Below are 17561 nucleotides of genomic sequence, written 5' to 3'. Positions count from 1 at the left end.
TGAGTTTCCTGATCCTTTTCTCCTCCAGAGTCCAGATCTGCTCCCTCATCACCTTCTCTTCAATCCTCACATCACATCTCTCTTTGCTTTAAGACTTTCCAAATGTATCATTTCAAATTCCAAAACACTCCAAAGTCATAGAAAATTAAAGCTGGAACTTTAAAGATCATCTCCTCATTTTACATATTTTAAAAAATGGGCTAAAGGAAGAATTATTTGAGCAGAGCCACACAGAAAGCGAGAGGTCAAACCAGGTCTCGGTTTCTTTCCAGTTTATTATCGGTGGCTTTCTTTCCACTAATGTGGCCTGGGCCAGGAGAAGCGTGAAAAAATAAGATTGTTGGCTCCACTGGAGGCCATAACTTGTTTTAAAAGTTCTTGGAATAGTCAGTTCAGAAATGGTGAGTGACAGATGTGGCTTGGCTGTATAAAGTAATTTACATCATCTACTTACTCCGTATATGGATCATTTTACCACATGATAATATATGCACATATTCTGCATATATGCAAATGAAATGACCAACATACATACTTATTGTAATGATGTATAGTTATAAAATATTTATAGAGGCACCATGTTGAATTTAAAGAGCTTTAAAGTCAAGAGTTTTGTATCCCAGTTTTTTTTTTAACCTACTATTTTTTGCCAAATCAATTATATTATCCAGATCTACTTTACCAATCTGAATATTGTACTTTTCTGAGGCCACGTTCAATTCCAGTCCCTCTGAGCTTCCAGTAAAAAACCTGAGTATAATTTGTCAACTTTACCTGATTGGTAGTATATGTTTTCACGTAGCAAAGCTTTCACATTTTGCTGCTTCGGTAAGCCTGGTTGTTGGTACTTAGCATTAAAAAGTCAGAACTACTAATTATTTATTTCTTGGAGAAAAAAGAAAACATTACAGCTTTTCTAAAATGATTCAGTGTAACAAGATCATGTGAGTGACATCCCATTACTTTTGCCACATTGTATTGGCTAGAAGCAAATCACAGGTCCTGCCCATATACAAGGCATGATAACAGTGGCCAGAAATTTTGGAGACCATCTTAGAATTCTGTTTACTACAGACTGTCATGAAGAAAGCATGTTTGCAGACATAAAGAAGAGATTCTTACATGTCATTCAACATGCTGTCAATTCTTCTTCAAGTTTATAGATTAAACCTCTGAAATAACTTTTTTTAATGCTCACAAAGATACTGTCTCTTCATTTGATATAACCCCCTCACCCCCCAGTTACTAGTGGTGTTGGTGACAAATTCTAAACTTTAAGAGACTTTTTAAAATAATGGCTCCTTGCATTAGTTTAGTGCCAAGTTGTTTTATCTGAAATTGCTAAATCTTGAAGACTTTTTTCATTGTATCACCTTTCTTCCACTGAAATTCATGATACTAAATTCCACATAATTTTCCCTATATTCACCACACATATTTTTTCTTTCATTTGATATCTTCTTTTTAAATTTGGGCATGCATTTCCCCAAATTTTGATTCAATTATGGTTTTCCAATACATTTTTAAAATGTTGACATTTATGTATTTATTTATTTTAGAGATGGGATCCGGCTGTAATGCTGAAATTGTTCTCAAACTTGTAAGTTCAAGCAATTCTCCTGCCTCAGCCTCCCAAGTAGCTGAGAGTATAGGTAGTTTTCCAATCTTTTTAAATAACATTTCAATCAAATTTTTTCATGTATCATGCATAAATTAGATGAAAGTGGAACTTCCCTGCTCAAATTAAAGCCTTCAGCCACTTAAGGCTGGAGTGAGATCTCTGCAGAACATTGGCTGGAAACACCTCTTCTGTAATATTAGTAGGACAGATGCCTTTCATTGCAACATACATACTAAATGTTGGTATAATTGTTGATTGAAATTTAGCTGTACAGTTTATCATTTGCAGATGATAGACTTTCTCTAAGTTCTAAAGTACATTAATGACTAAGCAAGTAGCATTTTAGATATAATTTATACAAATTAAGTGTTTAAGCTTAATGCCTTTCTTATTTTGAAAAACTTACTATCATCTTTGAGAAGATCTTGGTGACTTTTATATTAATGTTTTTATTTATTTTAATCTATTGACTATGTAAAAAGGATTATTATTTGTTTAATTTAATTTTAATTTCTGTATTGATATTCCTTATTTAACATGCCAATCAAAACTCTTGTTGTTTCCCACATTTTGGCTAAAAACAGTTTAGTTCAGTCACTTGTGTACTTATTTCGTTTGTTTTTCTTTCCTTTCTTACACTAATGCTCATTTATTTATATTATATATAAATTTCCAGAAAAAGCACTAACACTTCTCTCAGGTTATCATAGTTTATCTAGAGTAATTCATTGACATAAGCCCCGTTGCTTACGGTTTAATCTTTCTAATAGTCACGTGTCACTTTTTCTGATGTTATTATGATTTGAAAGTAGGGGAAAATTCTTCTTACCATTATGAGAATCAAGGTCTATCATAGGGGTTAGCCATGATGTGGCTTACCAGCCTCCCTTTGCAAAATGCTGACTTGGGAAGTAGAGCTTAAGCCAAATATGAATATCATTTTTAAAATCTAATTTTTAATCATATATTGTTCCTGAAAGATGTATACACTCCTCTGGATCCAAACATTCAACTGCTCCATTTATTTACAAAATAAAAGTGACATATATAAAAACATCACTTTAGACCCCTTGTGGTAGCATGGGTTCATTGTTTGGAGTGCTACATCAACGCTTTAGCATGAGCTGCACTTGTAATTCATCATCTATTGTTTCTGTTTAGTTTCTTTTTCCCCCCAGAGGACAAATATCTTAATGAATCATATAAAGCAACCTGAATTTAGTCTCTTTCTAGAAATTTATAATAGTACCTATTTAAAAATAATTATTCACACCTAATTTTATAGTTTTTTAATGTACATGTATCCATGTGGGGGATTTACCTGTATTACATTTATTCAATGACTTTGACTTAGTCTTTACAAATACAACAACACTTTTTAAATGCATTTTTCAAATTCTACAAGATTAAATTACATACTTACAGTATTTTAGAATAGTGTAAATTGATTAGAAAATAAACATAACTTATTCTTGGTAAGCATACCATTCAGCTGGTGAAAATACAAATATGCAGGTATACTAGGCAGTAGCCAACTACCTGAGCAATTTTTGCACATCAAGGTCATCAGTTATTGTATTTTACTGAGAAAACTGCAAGTGTCATTTTGTAAGTCCATTAGAATGAAGAGAAGTTATAATAAAAAAGCAATATGCGCCCAAAGTAGTGCCTATAAAGTGTTGAAAGGGGTTTAAATAAGAGAGTAATTATTACTTTTCTACATTGATGGGAGGAAAAATCACTTTGAGAAAAAGCCAGAGAACATTAAGAAGTTCGCCTTGATTAACACACAGCTTCTATCTGTGAAAGACAAATTTGGGAGATTTGGTTGGAACTCTAAGTTGAAAACAAAAACTTCATCCATCACTAATATCTGAAACAGAGATATTCATCTATTCATTCATTCACTAAATGTTTATCAGTCATTCACCATACCTACACTAAGCTTTGTGGACCACAAAGGTCTAAGTTACATGAGGCTAGAATGAGGATGGCCATTTTTATTTATAGTTATATAAATAACTATGTATATAAACAAAGAAAAGGTAAAAGAGTGAACAGAAATTTCATAGAAATTTGGAATCTGGCTGAGAAAATAGTTATTTCAGAGATAAAATAAGGAAAACTGTCTTTTGATTACTGCCAATGTTTGAAATAAGTAAAAGTAAACAAAAAAAATTTGAGTCTGGGTGCTGAAAGAGTGATATTGCAGAATCAGGAATTTGGTTAAAGAAGTACATTTAAGATTGTTTAAAAAGTCATTACTTAGATTGAGAGCATGCTAAGTTTGAACATTATTAGGCACACCTCCACTTTCCTACTGTAGTTCAGACAGACTGCAGAATATACTTATATTGCTTTAAGAAGTTTTAAAATTAATTTGTAAACATGTAGAAGATCACTCATCTAGACCTGTGAACTTTCCAAGTGCAGATATTCCAATAGAATGCTAATAAGGGCATTTGATCATCTTTTAAATCATCTTAAAACTTCTGAAATATAGAGTGGCTCCAAGCTCTATGCATTAAAAAAAAAAAAAAACATACCTACAGGCATATTGTATCCATCCATTGTGACTATCTTTGGCTTTGCCATTAATGTTTTACAATTTGGAGAAGTAACATTATTCACCAATTCCTGGATCTACAACCCACCCATGGTCCCAGTTTGTTTATAAAGTAGTCCTCATGAAATAGCAAATGTATTCAGAAACATTTAACATATTTTAAATGTAAGTTAATTTAGAGTTCATATTATCTTGTAATGTTCATACAATCATACAGTTCATACAATCTTATAATGTTCTTAATATCCACCACATTCTTAAAGAGTTACCAAGGTACTATGAGTACTTACAAGCACTTGCTCATGTACTTGAAATTAGTAGTAAGTTTACTTTACTAACATTTAGTAGAGAGGGTAGAGTTTGTGTGTGTCCAAATGCATGCCAACTCTTACATTGTTCAATTTTCCATTTTGATGTTATTCTCGTATTGTGTTATATCATTATTACACAATCTTGGTGTAAAGATAAAATAGGTGTAAAGAGATAAAATAGGAATGGAAATCATATAAACTTAAAACTCAGATTTTTTTTTAGTGAATTGAGACTCTAATGCAAAAACATCACAACACTATAAGTCTACATGTATTTTTAAAAAGTAATTCTGTAAGAGTGACCATCTTAGGTAAGCATCCTAAAAATAAATGTCTAAATAAGAAATATAAGAAGAATATCTTAATATTAAAATGTATTGAACTGTTGATCTATTTGTCTTCTTCAGAGAATGTCATTTTGAAAATGTGTCAAAAAGTAACATAAGTTCTTTTGGGTTCTTGTAATTTTCACAGAAAATAGTCATAACTTAGGTAAGTCAGGTAAGTCTTTGTCTTAGAACAAGTAATTGCATGATATTACTAGTAATCAAGGAAGAACAATTTTTATGTACATGTTCATGCCAGGATTTAATTCACCTTACAATTGGATAAAACACTTATGTGCAAAGAATCAGTCATTTATGTGTGGCACTTACATGAAGATTAATTACTCAGCAACTTTTTGTTCTGCTTATTACTGACAACCTATACTGATGAAGAGTAGATTTTTATGCTAATATTCTATTATTTTGTGAGTCTTGATATAGACTGGAAAACTATGTAGGGATCAGATCTAGCAGATAACAGTCATATATATATATATATATATAGAGAGAGAGAGAGAGAGAGAGAAGTAGATTTGCTATTATAATTCTTTGTACCTGAATGCATCTCTACACAAATTTATTCACAGGAAATAATATCCTTTCTAGTTCTTAATTAATTTTGGTGAAAACTGTTAAAATTCTCAAATCCCATTATCTAATTGTTTTTTGAAGAATGGGCATCTTACACAAGATTGCTTTTCTACAGTGAAGAACAATGAGTGATGAAATGTTGTTCACATGGTTTTTATAAAATATGTAATGAATTTTATTATGGCCCGGAGAGTGCCAATCAAGGTCATTTTTAAAATATGAAGGCACTTGTTGAAGTGACAAGTCTCAGCCTAGGCGTATCACTTTACGGCCAAATGATGAATCTGTGTAACATTGAGGATAAGACCTAAGAATTTCTTCAGAAGACCATGGGATGTTATGAGTAGTTTGACTGAGAATGTGACTAACGCCTGCCGTTAGGTGATTCTCTTTCTTTGTCAGAGGAAGAAACCAATGACTTATTCCTGGATACATTTTTAATTCAGTGCAAATGCTAGAACAGAACACAAATATAGTCAAAGCTAAATGCAACCCAAAAGTAGATTATAATCTATTTGCTACTGGCTTTCATGTTGAACAATCAACTTTTCAGCTTCTTAGTATAGTATGCAAGTCTATTTAAAATGTGTTAGAATGTTGAAATTAGTCTTCAGTGAGAAATATTTTTGTAATTTCAAAGGCCATCTTCAACCTGACTTATCAGAACTATGACAGAGTTATATACCATTATAGGTCCTAATTTTCTGTAGCTGTCAGTTAAGTTTTTCTATTTTAAGAAATGAAAAGGAAAGGAAAGAAGGCAACTAAATATGGACCCAACATATAAGCTATACTTCTTCAAGCAAATGCAAATATTTTGGTGAAACTCTTTCTGAAATATCAACACTCTTCTATGTATGTGAAATTCTTATTAACAATTGTAATATTGTGCTTAATTTTTACTATTTACAATATTGTGATAACGGGTTGAATGGCTTCTCGTTGTGTGCGCTTGAATGCCTATTGGAGGGTCTACACAAGCCTAAAGTTTGGAAAACACTGTACTAGATTTGATACTCCAGTAAGGATTACAGATATTTCAGTTATCAGTGAATACTCAGCTTGTAGCATATTGTTGGTGTTCAAAAATAAATTAGTTGAACAAATTAATGAATTAATTACACTTGCCAAAAACTTATAAGCCAGTTTGCTGGTCTTCAGAAAGAGCGTTCATGAGTTTTTCCTATCTTAATGTATAAGTTATTGTTTTCTATTATCTCTGCCATCTTTGTCTTCTGAGAACCATAGAAAGAGAAATGAATATCCTATCACTATTGTCAAAATATGAAGGATATTGTTATTGTTGTTGTTGTTTAACTAGATTTTGTTCTTTCAGCTTCACATGGCATATTAACATAAACATGATTTGTCAGAGGAAACCGAATTTTCCCACACACTGTTTATCTCATTTTACAACACTTCAGGCTCTAAAATATTTGCCAGAAATTGAAGATGTCTATTTAATATCTCTAAGGTTGTTTATTGATGTAATTTTTAACATATTTTATAACAATTTCTCTCCAAATGAGTACATTTATAGTAAATAACTCTGAACGCCTTAACCATGAATCTTAGTAACATGAGTGAAAACAACAGGTGGTATTTTCACACATAGGTAAGACATTGTTAAAGAAATATGTAAAGTCAAACATTAAACTGCAGAATAACCTAACGACATTATTATCTTCTAAGGTAAGGTTTCTCTTTCTCTCCTGCTCCTTTTCCCTTACTCTCCTGTTCCTTTTCCCTTTCTCCTCCTCCCTCTTCTCTTCCCTCTGTCCCCTGCTTCTCTAATCCACAGGGCAGTGTTTTGCTCAGTACATGTGGCTGATGGCCTTTAGTAACCTCATAACACAGCAATCTGATTTCATGCTTACATTGTGAATTATGGTAAAAGAGTTAACATAGACAATGATTTTCTGAGACCCTCCTCTTATTCAATCTCTCTTTTTCTCTAAAAATATCTCTACCTCAAGAAGAATAAAAAAACAAATTTATAGTAATAATCATTTCTTGGCAGTCAAAATGAAAGGACTTTACTTTCTACGTCCATCTCACTTACAGAAACTGAATGAAAGCAGTAGCTCATCAGAAGGTAGCACTGTGGACATCGGCGCACCTGCAGAAGAACAGCCCGTAGTGGAACCTGAAGAAACCCTTGAACCGGAAGCCTGTTTCACTGAAGGTAAAGAAAAGAATCCCAATGTTAATCTTTCATTTGGAGTGCAGCTTGTTTAGCTGTTGGTCACCTAAAATAAATCATATATAATAAAACGGCACTTTGTAATAGATATAATTCAATTACCTCTAATATGCTGATAGACAAAAAACTTAAAATCTAGTGTTGTGCTTTGATTATATCTGCCCAATACGTGGAAGAGATTAAGAACATGGAGGAAAAATATTTTAATGTCATCAAAACTTCTAGCTTATGTTTTTAAATTAAATGGTGATTTCACAATAAGTTAGCATCTTTAAAACACTAGTGAAAATGATCCTACACAGAATTTGCCTTAAAGGTAACTTTCTGACTGCTAAAACTAAATGGATTGCTAGTGCTAAATTGTGTTTCTTTAATGAAAACATCAGTTTCCAATGATTGTTGGATGAAATGGGGAATAAATACGGCCCTTGAAACTCAATACCTAACCAGTCACAAGTTAAGCCTGGTGCAGTATGGGCAATAGATAGAAGAAATATGTTTTTCTTACAACTAATATTTCCTGTGGTCTGATGTCCCTGGGAATTTGAGGTTTGGAAATATGCATGCTTTATATTTGATGTTATTTTTTTCATAGGCCTAGTATACCTTCAGTCTTCTTCTATTCCCTATACAAATCATGCATATCACTTAATGTCCTTTTCAAAACTACCCCCATCTGACCATGGTGGAAGAGCAGCTTGTTCCTCTGAATGGCTGTAACAAATATTTCCATTTAATTTACCTGATAACATATATTATCCTATGAAAACTCTTTCTCTTTTTGAACTGTTATATGTTGCTTTACTGTCTTCTTTCTCTTTTCCTCCATTCCTTCATTCCTTAGTTCCTTCTTTCCTCCTTCCCTTATTTTCTTCCTCCTTTTCTCCATTCATTCCCTTTCTTCTTCTTCGAACATATCTTTCCCTCCTTTTTTTGCCTTGGAGCAGGGATCCTGTATTTATATCTTTTTTTTTTCTTTTTTTCTTTGAAAACCAGATTTTTTTTGGTAAGGTTCTTGGGAGTAAGGTACATGTTCTGTGCCTTTTTGTGTGTGTACCTAAGTGTACCTTTGTACTTACAACGGTACTCAGAAATACCTGTTGATTTCATTTAGACTAAGTGAAAGCAATGTGTGAGGAAGGCAATGACAAGTCAAAGCCAAACCATACAAATTACATTTTAGTGAACTAAATTAATTTTGCAAATTACATAAGCCCTTCTAGGCACATAACAAAAAAATCCTGAATGGCTAGAAATGCAGGATTGTTGGAAGAGATCTACATTTTTACTCTCTATCCTTTATAAAAGGGGGGAAGTTTTCTGCTTATCATTTTGAATGTCCAATTTAAAGTTCTTCTCTAGAATGACTTCAACAGAGTGCAACAGGATGATATGGTACAAGGAAAAACTACTTCACATTTATTTGTAATTTACAAAGGTTTTCTTGTACAATAACACTGTGAGGCAGACAAAGCAAATACTGTTCGCTAGGGAACCATTGAAAGAGGCTGAATGATTTCCACAACTTCACACAGCTGATGAATGTGTTCTTACTACTCTAGGCTTAGAGAGCTACCCTAGCAAGACAGAGATGAGCATAGTAATAAAAAGACAAGACAAGGACATTGCTAAAGGATATTATGGAAGCAGAGATATTTTATCTACTTTTATTTGAACACTATTTCTGCAGGCTGTGTACAAAGATTCAAGTGTTGTCAAATCAATGTGGAAGAAGGCAGAGGAAAACAATGGTGGAACCTGAGAAGGACGTGTTTCCGAATAGTTGAACATAACTGGTTTGAGACCTTCATTGTTTTCATGATTCTCCTTAGTAGTGGTGCTCTGGTGAGTGAATATTAAGAAAAGGTGATATGGCACTAATCTTTAGAACATTCTAATACTGATGACGTATTCATCCTTTCTGTTTCATTGTCTTAGTATCCAATGCATGCATTTTTAATTATCTTACCTTGTATCCTTTAGACTATAGATTTACTCTATAACTCTACATTTCTGGATTTACTTTTACTATGTATGTAAATATAATTTTAAGAAGCTAATCATTAATTTTTGCTTATTATTAAATAGCCCAGAAAGTGTAGCCCTTCAGCTTATTCATTAACACCAAAGGATGTGAATATTCGATTACTCATTGTGTAATAAGAAAAGAGTTATTGGAAGCCCTGGAATGGGAATATATATTCTCTGAGTTCTGATGAATTTTGTTTCTAAATGGTATTTATTATTATTATCTCTGATGGACAGTAGTAAGTCCTTAGGGACCACTCTCTGTCTTTTTCCAACTATGTGCTCACTATTTTTGTGCTACTCAGGAAATAATGAAAGTTGGTAACAATAAATACTGGGCAGCATGCCTAAGAGATTCATTTAAGGATGGGTTTATCTTTATAAGAAGGTGTTCACTTCATCAGAATCAATTTATTTTTATATGAAAATTATTTATAAAAATATAAATATAACATACAGATAGAATTTTAGAGAAACACTGACACAAAGGAAATACTTAAGCCATAGATAGAAAAAGAGAAAGAGAAACAAGAGTTTGCCTGATTAAAATGCAACAATAGTACAAGTTTCTTTAACTTCAGTTTATAATTTTAACACAGACATATATTTACCTGTAATTTTTCTGAAGAAAGAAATATTTTCTACATGCTACTTTAGAAGTATTTCACTGTTGAAAGCAATGCATACTTAGAAGTGAAACATCAAGATGTTCATAACAGAAGAATATATATTAGAATCTAAATGAAAAGCAATTTCATTTAATCATTGTCACGCTGTATGTCTGTTGAGAAACATAAACTATTAAAAAAACAAACAACAACAAAAAAGAAGCGGATGAACTCAACTATTTAGTAAAATTGGAAACTGTGAAGATCAATTACAATTTCTGCTTTACAAAAACACAAGTTTTCATTATTTCTTCAACCTTCTTTCTATAGCAAAAAAAAAAAAAAAAAAAAAAAAAAAAAAAAAAAAAAAGAATAGAAGGAAGCAAAATAAATGAAACAAAAGGAATACATAACTTCAAGTTGGAATGGCCACATCAGGATACAACATCAAGAACTATTTCCTGACTAAGTCAAATTAATTCACCGGAATCATACTTTTCTTTTTCTTCTACCAATAGTCTTTCCCCTGATGAAATAAGTAAAAGAGCTTTGAGAGGAAAAAAAAGTAACCGTAACTATTGTTTCTCTGCCCTCCTATTCCAATGAAATGTCATATGCATATATGATTAGGTTTTTAAAACAGCTTTTAGAGTATAATCATTTTTGAAAGCTAATGTGTAACATTTTCTTTATAGGCATTTGAAGATATATATATTGATCAGCGAAAGACGATTAAGACAATGTTGGAATATGCTGACAAGGTTTTCACTTACATTTTCATTCTGGAAATGCTTCTAAAATGGGTGGCATACGGCTATCAAACATATTTCACCAATGCCTGGTGTTGGCTGGACTTCTTAATTGTTGATGTAGGTATCATTCATATTTTTGTCTCTGTTCAAGGTAGCTTGTCTTATTTATATACAAATTCTAAAATAGTGAGTCTCAGACCACTATGTTATGTTGACAGACTATAATAACCACTAAATGCATATACTCAATGACAGTGTCATTTCTGGAAGACATGGGCTAATTTAATTCTGATTTAAAATAGCATTGGGGGATGGAATCTATGGTAGTTCTCTAGTTATCTGAGAAAGCTAAAGAAAAAACAACACATCAGCAGTTTGTAGGGAAAGTAGTGAAATAGGGAACTTAAAAGGTATGTAACTTAAATCCTTTATGTTGTGAATCAGCGGACTCAAGTTTGTATCCCAGGACCATCACTTGTTGATTTTGTGCCACTGAGTTAGTTTCTTGGCCCCAAACTTTTGGCCCCAAATTTGTACAGTATTAAAGGCACTCAATTAAAACAGTGATGCTGTTGGGTGCTATAGTCATTTAAAAAAAAAATTCTCGGGAAGTTGAGGCAGGAGATGGCGTGAACCCGGGAGGCGGAGCTTGCGGTGAGCCGAGATCTCGCCACTGCACTCCAGCCTGGGCGACAGAGCGAGACTCCGTCGCAAAAAAAAAAAAAAAAAAAAAAATTCTCTTTGATCTACTCAAACTTTTTAAAGAATAGATTTAAAGAGTAGATTATCGGGGGTGGAGCAAGATGGCCGAATAGGAACAGCTCCAGTCTCCAACTCCCAGCGCAAGCGACACAGAAGACTGGTGATTTCTGCATTTTCAACTGAGGTACTGGGTTCATCTCACTGGGGAGTGCCCGACGATCGGTGCTGGTCAGCTGCTGCAGCCCAACCAGCAAGAGCTGAAGCAGGGCAAGGCATTGCCTCACCTGGGAAGCGCAAGGGGGAAGGGAATCCCTTTTCCTAGCCAGGGGAACTGAGACACACAACACCTGGAAAATCGGGTAACTCCCACCCCAATACTGCGCTTTAAGCAAACAGGCACACCAGGAGATCATATCCCACACCTGGCCGGGAGGGTCCCACGCCCACGGAGCCTCCCTCATTGCTAGCACAGCAGTCTGTGATCTACCGGCAAGGCAGCAGCGAGGCTGGGGGAGGGGCGCCCGCCATTGCTGAGGCTTAAGTAGGTAAACAAAGCTGCTGGGAAGCTCGAACTGGGTGGAGCTCACAGCAGCTCAAGGAAACCTGCCTGTCTTTGTAGACTCCACCTCTGGGGACAGGGCACAGTAAACAATAACAAATGAAGCAGAAACCTCTGCAGACGCAAACGACTCTGTCTGACAGCTTTGAAGAGAGCAGTGGATCTCCCAACATGGAGGCTGAGATCTGAGAAGGGACAGACTCCCTGCTCAAGTGGGTCCCTGACCCCTGAGTAGCCTAACAGGGAGGCATCCCCCACTAGGGGCAGTCTGACACCCCACACCTCACAGGGTGGAGTACACCCCTGAGAGGAAGCTTCCAAAGCAAGAATCAGACAGGTACACTCGCTGTTCAGCAATATTCTATCTTCTGCAGCCTCTGCTGCTGATACCCAGGCAAACAGGGTCTGGAGTGGACCTCAAGCAATCTCCAACAGACCTACAGCTGAGGGTCCTGACTGTTAGAAGGAAAGCTATCAAACAGGAAGGACACCTACACCAAAACCCCATCAGTACATCACCATTTTCAAAGACCAGAGGCAGATAAAACCACAAAGATGGGGAAAAAGCAGGGCAGAAAAGCTGGAAATTCAAAAAATAAGAGTGCATCTCCCCCAGCAAAGGAGCGCAGCTCATCGCCAGCAACGGATCAAAGCTGGACGGAGAATGACTTTGACGAGATGAGAGAAGAAGGCTTCAGTCCATCAAATTTCTCAGAGCTAAAGGAGGAATTACGTACCCAGTGCAAAGAAACTAAAAATCTTGAAAAAAAAGTGGAAGAATTGATGGCTAGAGTAATTAATGCAGAGAAGGTCATAAACGAAATGAAAGAGATGAAAACCATGACACGAGAAATACGTGACAAATGCACAAGCTTCAGTAACCGACTCGATCAACTGGAAGAAAGAGTATCAGCGATTGAGGATCAAATGAATGAAATGAAGCGAGAAGAGAAACCAAAAGAAAAAAGAAGAAAAAGAAATGAACAAAGCCTGCAAGAAGTATGGGATTATGTAAAAAGACCAAATCTACATCTGATTGGGGTGCCTGAAAGTGAGGGGGAAAATGGAACCAAGTTGGAAAACACTCTTCAGGATATCATCCAGGAGAATTTCCCCAACCTAGTAGGGCAGGCCAACATTCAAATCCAGGAAATACAGAGAACGCCACAAAGATATTCCTCGAGAAGAGCAACTCCAAGACACATAATTGCCAGATTCACCAAAGTTGAAATGAAGGAAAAAATCTTAAGGGCAGCCAGAGAGAAAGGTCGGGTTACCCACAAAGGGAAGCCCATCAGACTAACAGCAGATCTCTCGGCAGAAACTCTCCAAGCCAGAAGAGAGTGGGGGCCAATATTCAACATTCTTAAAGAAAAGAATTTTAAACCCAGAATTTCATATCCAGCCAAACCAAGTTTCATAAGTGAAGGAGAAATAAAATCCTTTACAGATAAGCAAATGCTTAGAGATTTTGTCACCACTAGGCCTGCCTTACAAGAGACCCTGAAGGAAGCACTAAACATGGAAAGGAACAACCGGTACCAGCCATTGCAACAACATGCCAAAATGTAAAGACCATCGAGGCTAGGAAGAAACTGCATCAACTAACGAGCAAAATAACCAGTTAATATCATAATGGCAGGATCAAGTTCACACATAACAATCTTAACCTTAAATGTAAATGGACTAAATGCTCCAATTAAAAGACACAGACTGGCAAACTGGATAAAGACTCAAGACCCATCAGTCTGCTGTATTTAGGAGACCCATCTCACACGCAGAGACATACATAGGCTCAAAATAAAGGGATGGAGGAAGATTTACCAAGCAAATGGAGAACAAAAAAAAGCGGGGGTTGCAATATTAGTCTCTGATAAAACAGACTTTAAACCATCAAAGATCAAAAGAGACAAAGAAGGCCATTACATAATGGTAAAGGGATCAATTCAACAGGAAGAGATAACTATCCTAAATATATATGCACCCAATACAGGAGCACCCAGATTCATAAAGCAAGTCCTTAGAGACTTACAAAGAGACTTAGAGTCCCATACAATAATAATGGGAGACTTCAACACTCCACTGTCAACATTAGACAGATCAACAAGACAGAAAGTTAACAAGGATATCCAGGAATTGAACTCATCTCTGCAGCAAGCAGACCTAATAGACATCTATAGAACTCTCCACCCCAAATCAACAGAATATACATTCTTCTCAGCACCACATCGTACTTACTCCAAAATTGACCACGTAATTGGAAGTAAAGCACTCCTCAGCAAATGTACAAGAACAGAAATTATAACAAACTGTCTCTCAGACCACAGTGCAATCAAACTAGAACTCAGGACTAAGAAACTCAATCAAAACTGCTCAACTACATGGAAACTGAACAACCTGCTCCTGAATGACTACTGGGTACATAACGAAATGAAGGCAGAAATAAAGATGTTCTTTGAAACCAATGAGAACAAAGATACAACATACCAGAATCTCTGGGACACATTTAAAGCAGTGTGTAGAGGGAAATTTATAGCACTAAATGCCCACAAGAGAAAGCAGGAAAGATCTAAAATTGACACTCTAACACCGCAATTAAAAGAATTAGAGAAGCAAGAGCAAACACATTCGAAAGCTAGCAGAAGGCAAGAAATAACTAAGATCAGAGCAGAACTGAAGGAGATAGAGACACAAAATACCCTCCAAAAAATCAATGAATCCAGGAGTTGGTTTTTTGAAAAGATCAACAAAATTGACAGACCGCTAGCAAGACTAATAAAGAAGAAAAGAGAGAAGAATCAAATCGACGCAATTAAAAATGATAAAGGGGATATCACCACCGACCCCACAGAAATACAAACTACCATCAGAGAATACTATAAACACCTCTACGCAAATAAACTGGAAAATCTAGAAGAAATGGATAATTTCCTGGACACTTACACTCTTCCAAGACTAAACCAGGAAGAAGTTGAATCCCTGAATAGACCAATAGCAGGCTCTGAAATTGAGGCAATAATTAATAGCCTACCAACTAAAAAAAGTCCAGGACCAGATGGATTCACAGTTGAATTCTACCAGAGGTACAAGGAGGAGTTGGTACCATTCCTTCTGAAACTATTCCAATCAATAGAAAAAGAGGGAATCCTCCCTAACTCATTTTATGAGGCCAACATCATCCTGATACCAAAGCCTGGCAGAGACACAACAAAAAAAGAGAATTTTAGACCAATATCCCTGATGAACATCGATGCAAAAATCCTCAATAAAATACTGGCAAACCGGATTCAGCAACACATCAAAAAGCTTATCCACCATGATCAAGTGGGCTTCATCCCTGGGATGCAAGGCTGGTTCAACATTCGCAAATCAATAAACATAATCCAGCATATAAACAGAACCAAAGACAAGAACCACATGATTATCTCAATAGATGCAGAAAAGGCTTTTGACAAAATTCAACAGCCCTTCATGCTAAAAACGCTCAATAAATTCGGTATTGATGGAACGTACCTCAAAATAATAAGAGCTATTTATGACAAACCCACAGCCAATATCATACTGAATGGGCAAAAACTGGAAAAATTCCCTTTGAAAACTGGCACAAGACAGGGATGCCCTCTCTCACCACTCCTATTCAACATAGTGTTGGAAGTTCTGGCTAGGGCAATTAGGCAAGAGAAAGAAATCAAGGGTATTCAGTTAGGAAAAGAAGAAGTCAAATTGTCCCTGTTTGCAGATGACATGATTGTATATTTAGAAAACCCCATTGTCTCAGCCCAAAATCTCCTTAAGCTGATAAGCAACTTCAGCAAAGTCTCAGGATACAAAATTAATGTGCAAAAATCACAAGCATTCTTATACACCAGTAACAGACAAACAGAGAGCCAAATCAGGAATGAACTTCCATTCACAATTGCTTCAAAGAGAATAAAATACCTAGGAATCCAACTTACAAGGGATGTAAAGGACCTCTTCAAGGAGAACTACAAACCACTGCTCAGTGAAATAAAAGAGGACACAAACAAATGGAAGAACATACCATGCTCATGGATAGGAAAAATCAATATCGGGAAAATGGCCATACTGCCCAAGGTAATTTATAGATTCAATGCCATCCCCATCAAGCTACCAATGAGTTTCTTCACAGAATTGGAAAAGACTGCTTTAAAGTTCATATGGAACCAAAAAAGAGCCCACATCTCCAAGACAATCCTAAGTCAAAAGAACAAAGCTGGAGGCATCACGCTACCTGACTTCAAACTATACTACAAGGCTACAGTAACCAAAACAGCATGGTACTGGTACCAAAACAGAGATATAGACCAATGGAACAGAACAGAGTCCTCAGAAATCATACCACACATCTACAGCCATCTGATCTTTGACAAACCTGAGAGAAACAAGAAAATGGGGAAAGGATTCCCTATTTAATAAATGCTGCTGGGAAAATTGGCTAGCCAGAAGTAGAAAGCTGAAACTGGATCCTTTCCTTACTCCTTATACGAAAATTAATTCAAGATGGATTAGAGACTTAAATGTTAGACCTAATACCATAAAAATCCTAGAGGAAAACCTAGGTAGTACCATTCAGGACATAGGCATGGGCAAAGACTTCATGTCTAAAACACCAAAAGCAACAGCAGCAAAAGCCAAAATTGACAAATGGGATCTCATTAAACTAAAGAGCTTCTGCACAGCAAAAGAAACTACCATCAGAGTGAACAGGCAACCTACAGAATGGGAGAAAAGTTTTGCAATCTACTCATCTGACAAAGGGCTAATATCCAGAACCTACAAAGAACTCAAACAAATTTACAAGAAAAAAACAAACAACCCCATCAAAAAGTGGGCAAAGGATATGAACAGACAGTTCTCAAAAGAAGACATTCATACAGCCAACAGACACATGAAAAAATGCTCATCATCACTGGCCATCAGAGAAATGCAAATCAAAACCACAATGAGATACCATCTCACACCAGTTAGAATGGCGATCATTAAAAAGTCAGGAAACAAGTGGTGCTGGAGAGGATGTGGAGAAATAGGAACACTTTTACACTGTTGGTGGGATTGTAAACTAGTTCAACCATTATGGAAAACAGTATGGCGATTCCTCAAGGATCTAGAACTAGATGTACCATATGACCCAGCCATCCCATTACTGGGTATATACCCAAAGGATTATAAATTATGCTGCTATAAAGACACATGCACATGTATGTTTATTGCAGCACAATTCACAATAGCAAAGACTTGGAATCAACCCAAATGTCCATCAGTGACAGATTGGA

At 35.6% G+C, this 17561-nt stretch overlaps 1 protein-coding gene across 1 annotated transcript in view; it reads left to right on the top strand.

Annotated features, from left to right (window-relative positions):
* Positions 1–17561, top strand: part of SCN1A (sodium voltage-gated channel alpha subunit 1) — a 147111-nt gene that overhangs the window by 106389 nt on the left and 23161 nt on the right. The window contains exons 19-21 of the mRNA XM_007965230.3: positions 7480–7600; positions 9309–9463; positions 10950–11123. Of these exons, the coding sequence (XP_007963421.3) occupies positions 7480–7600; positions 9309–9463; positions 10950–11123 (450 nt within the window). The remainder of the gene's footprint in view (positions 1–7479; positions 7601–9308; positions 9464–10949; positions 11124–17561) is intronic.

Source organism: Chlorocebus sabaeus, chromosome 10 (genome assembly GCF_047675955.1).
Source record: "Chlorocebus sabaeus isolate Y175 chromosome 10, mChlSab1.0.hap1, whole genome shotgun sequence".
NCBI classification, from domain to species: domain Eukaryota; kingdom Metazoa; phylum Chordata; class Mammalia; order Primates; family Cercopithecidae; genus Chlorocebus; species Chlorocebus sabaeus.
Note: the sequence above shows the minus strand (reverse complement) of the source record. Positions and strands in the feature narration are given on the sequence as shown.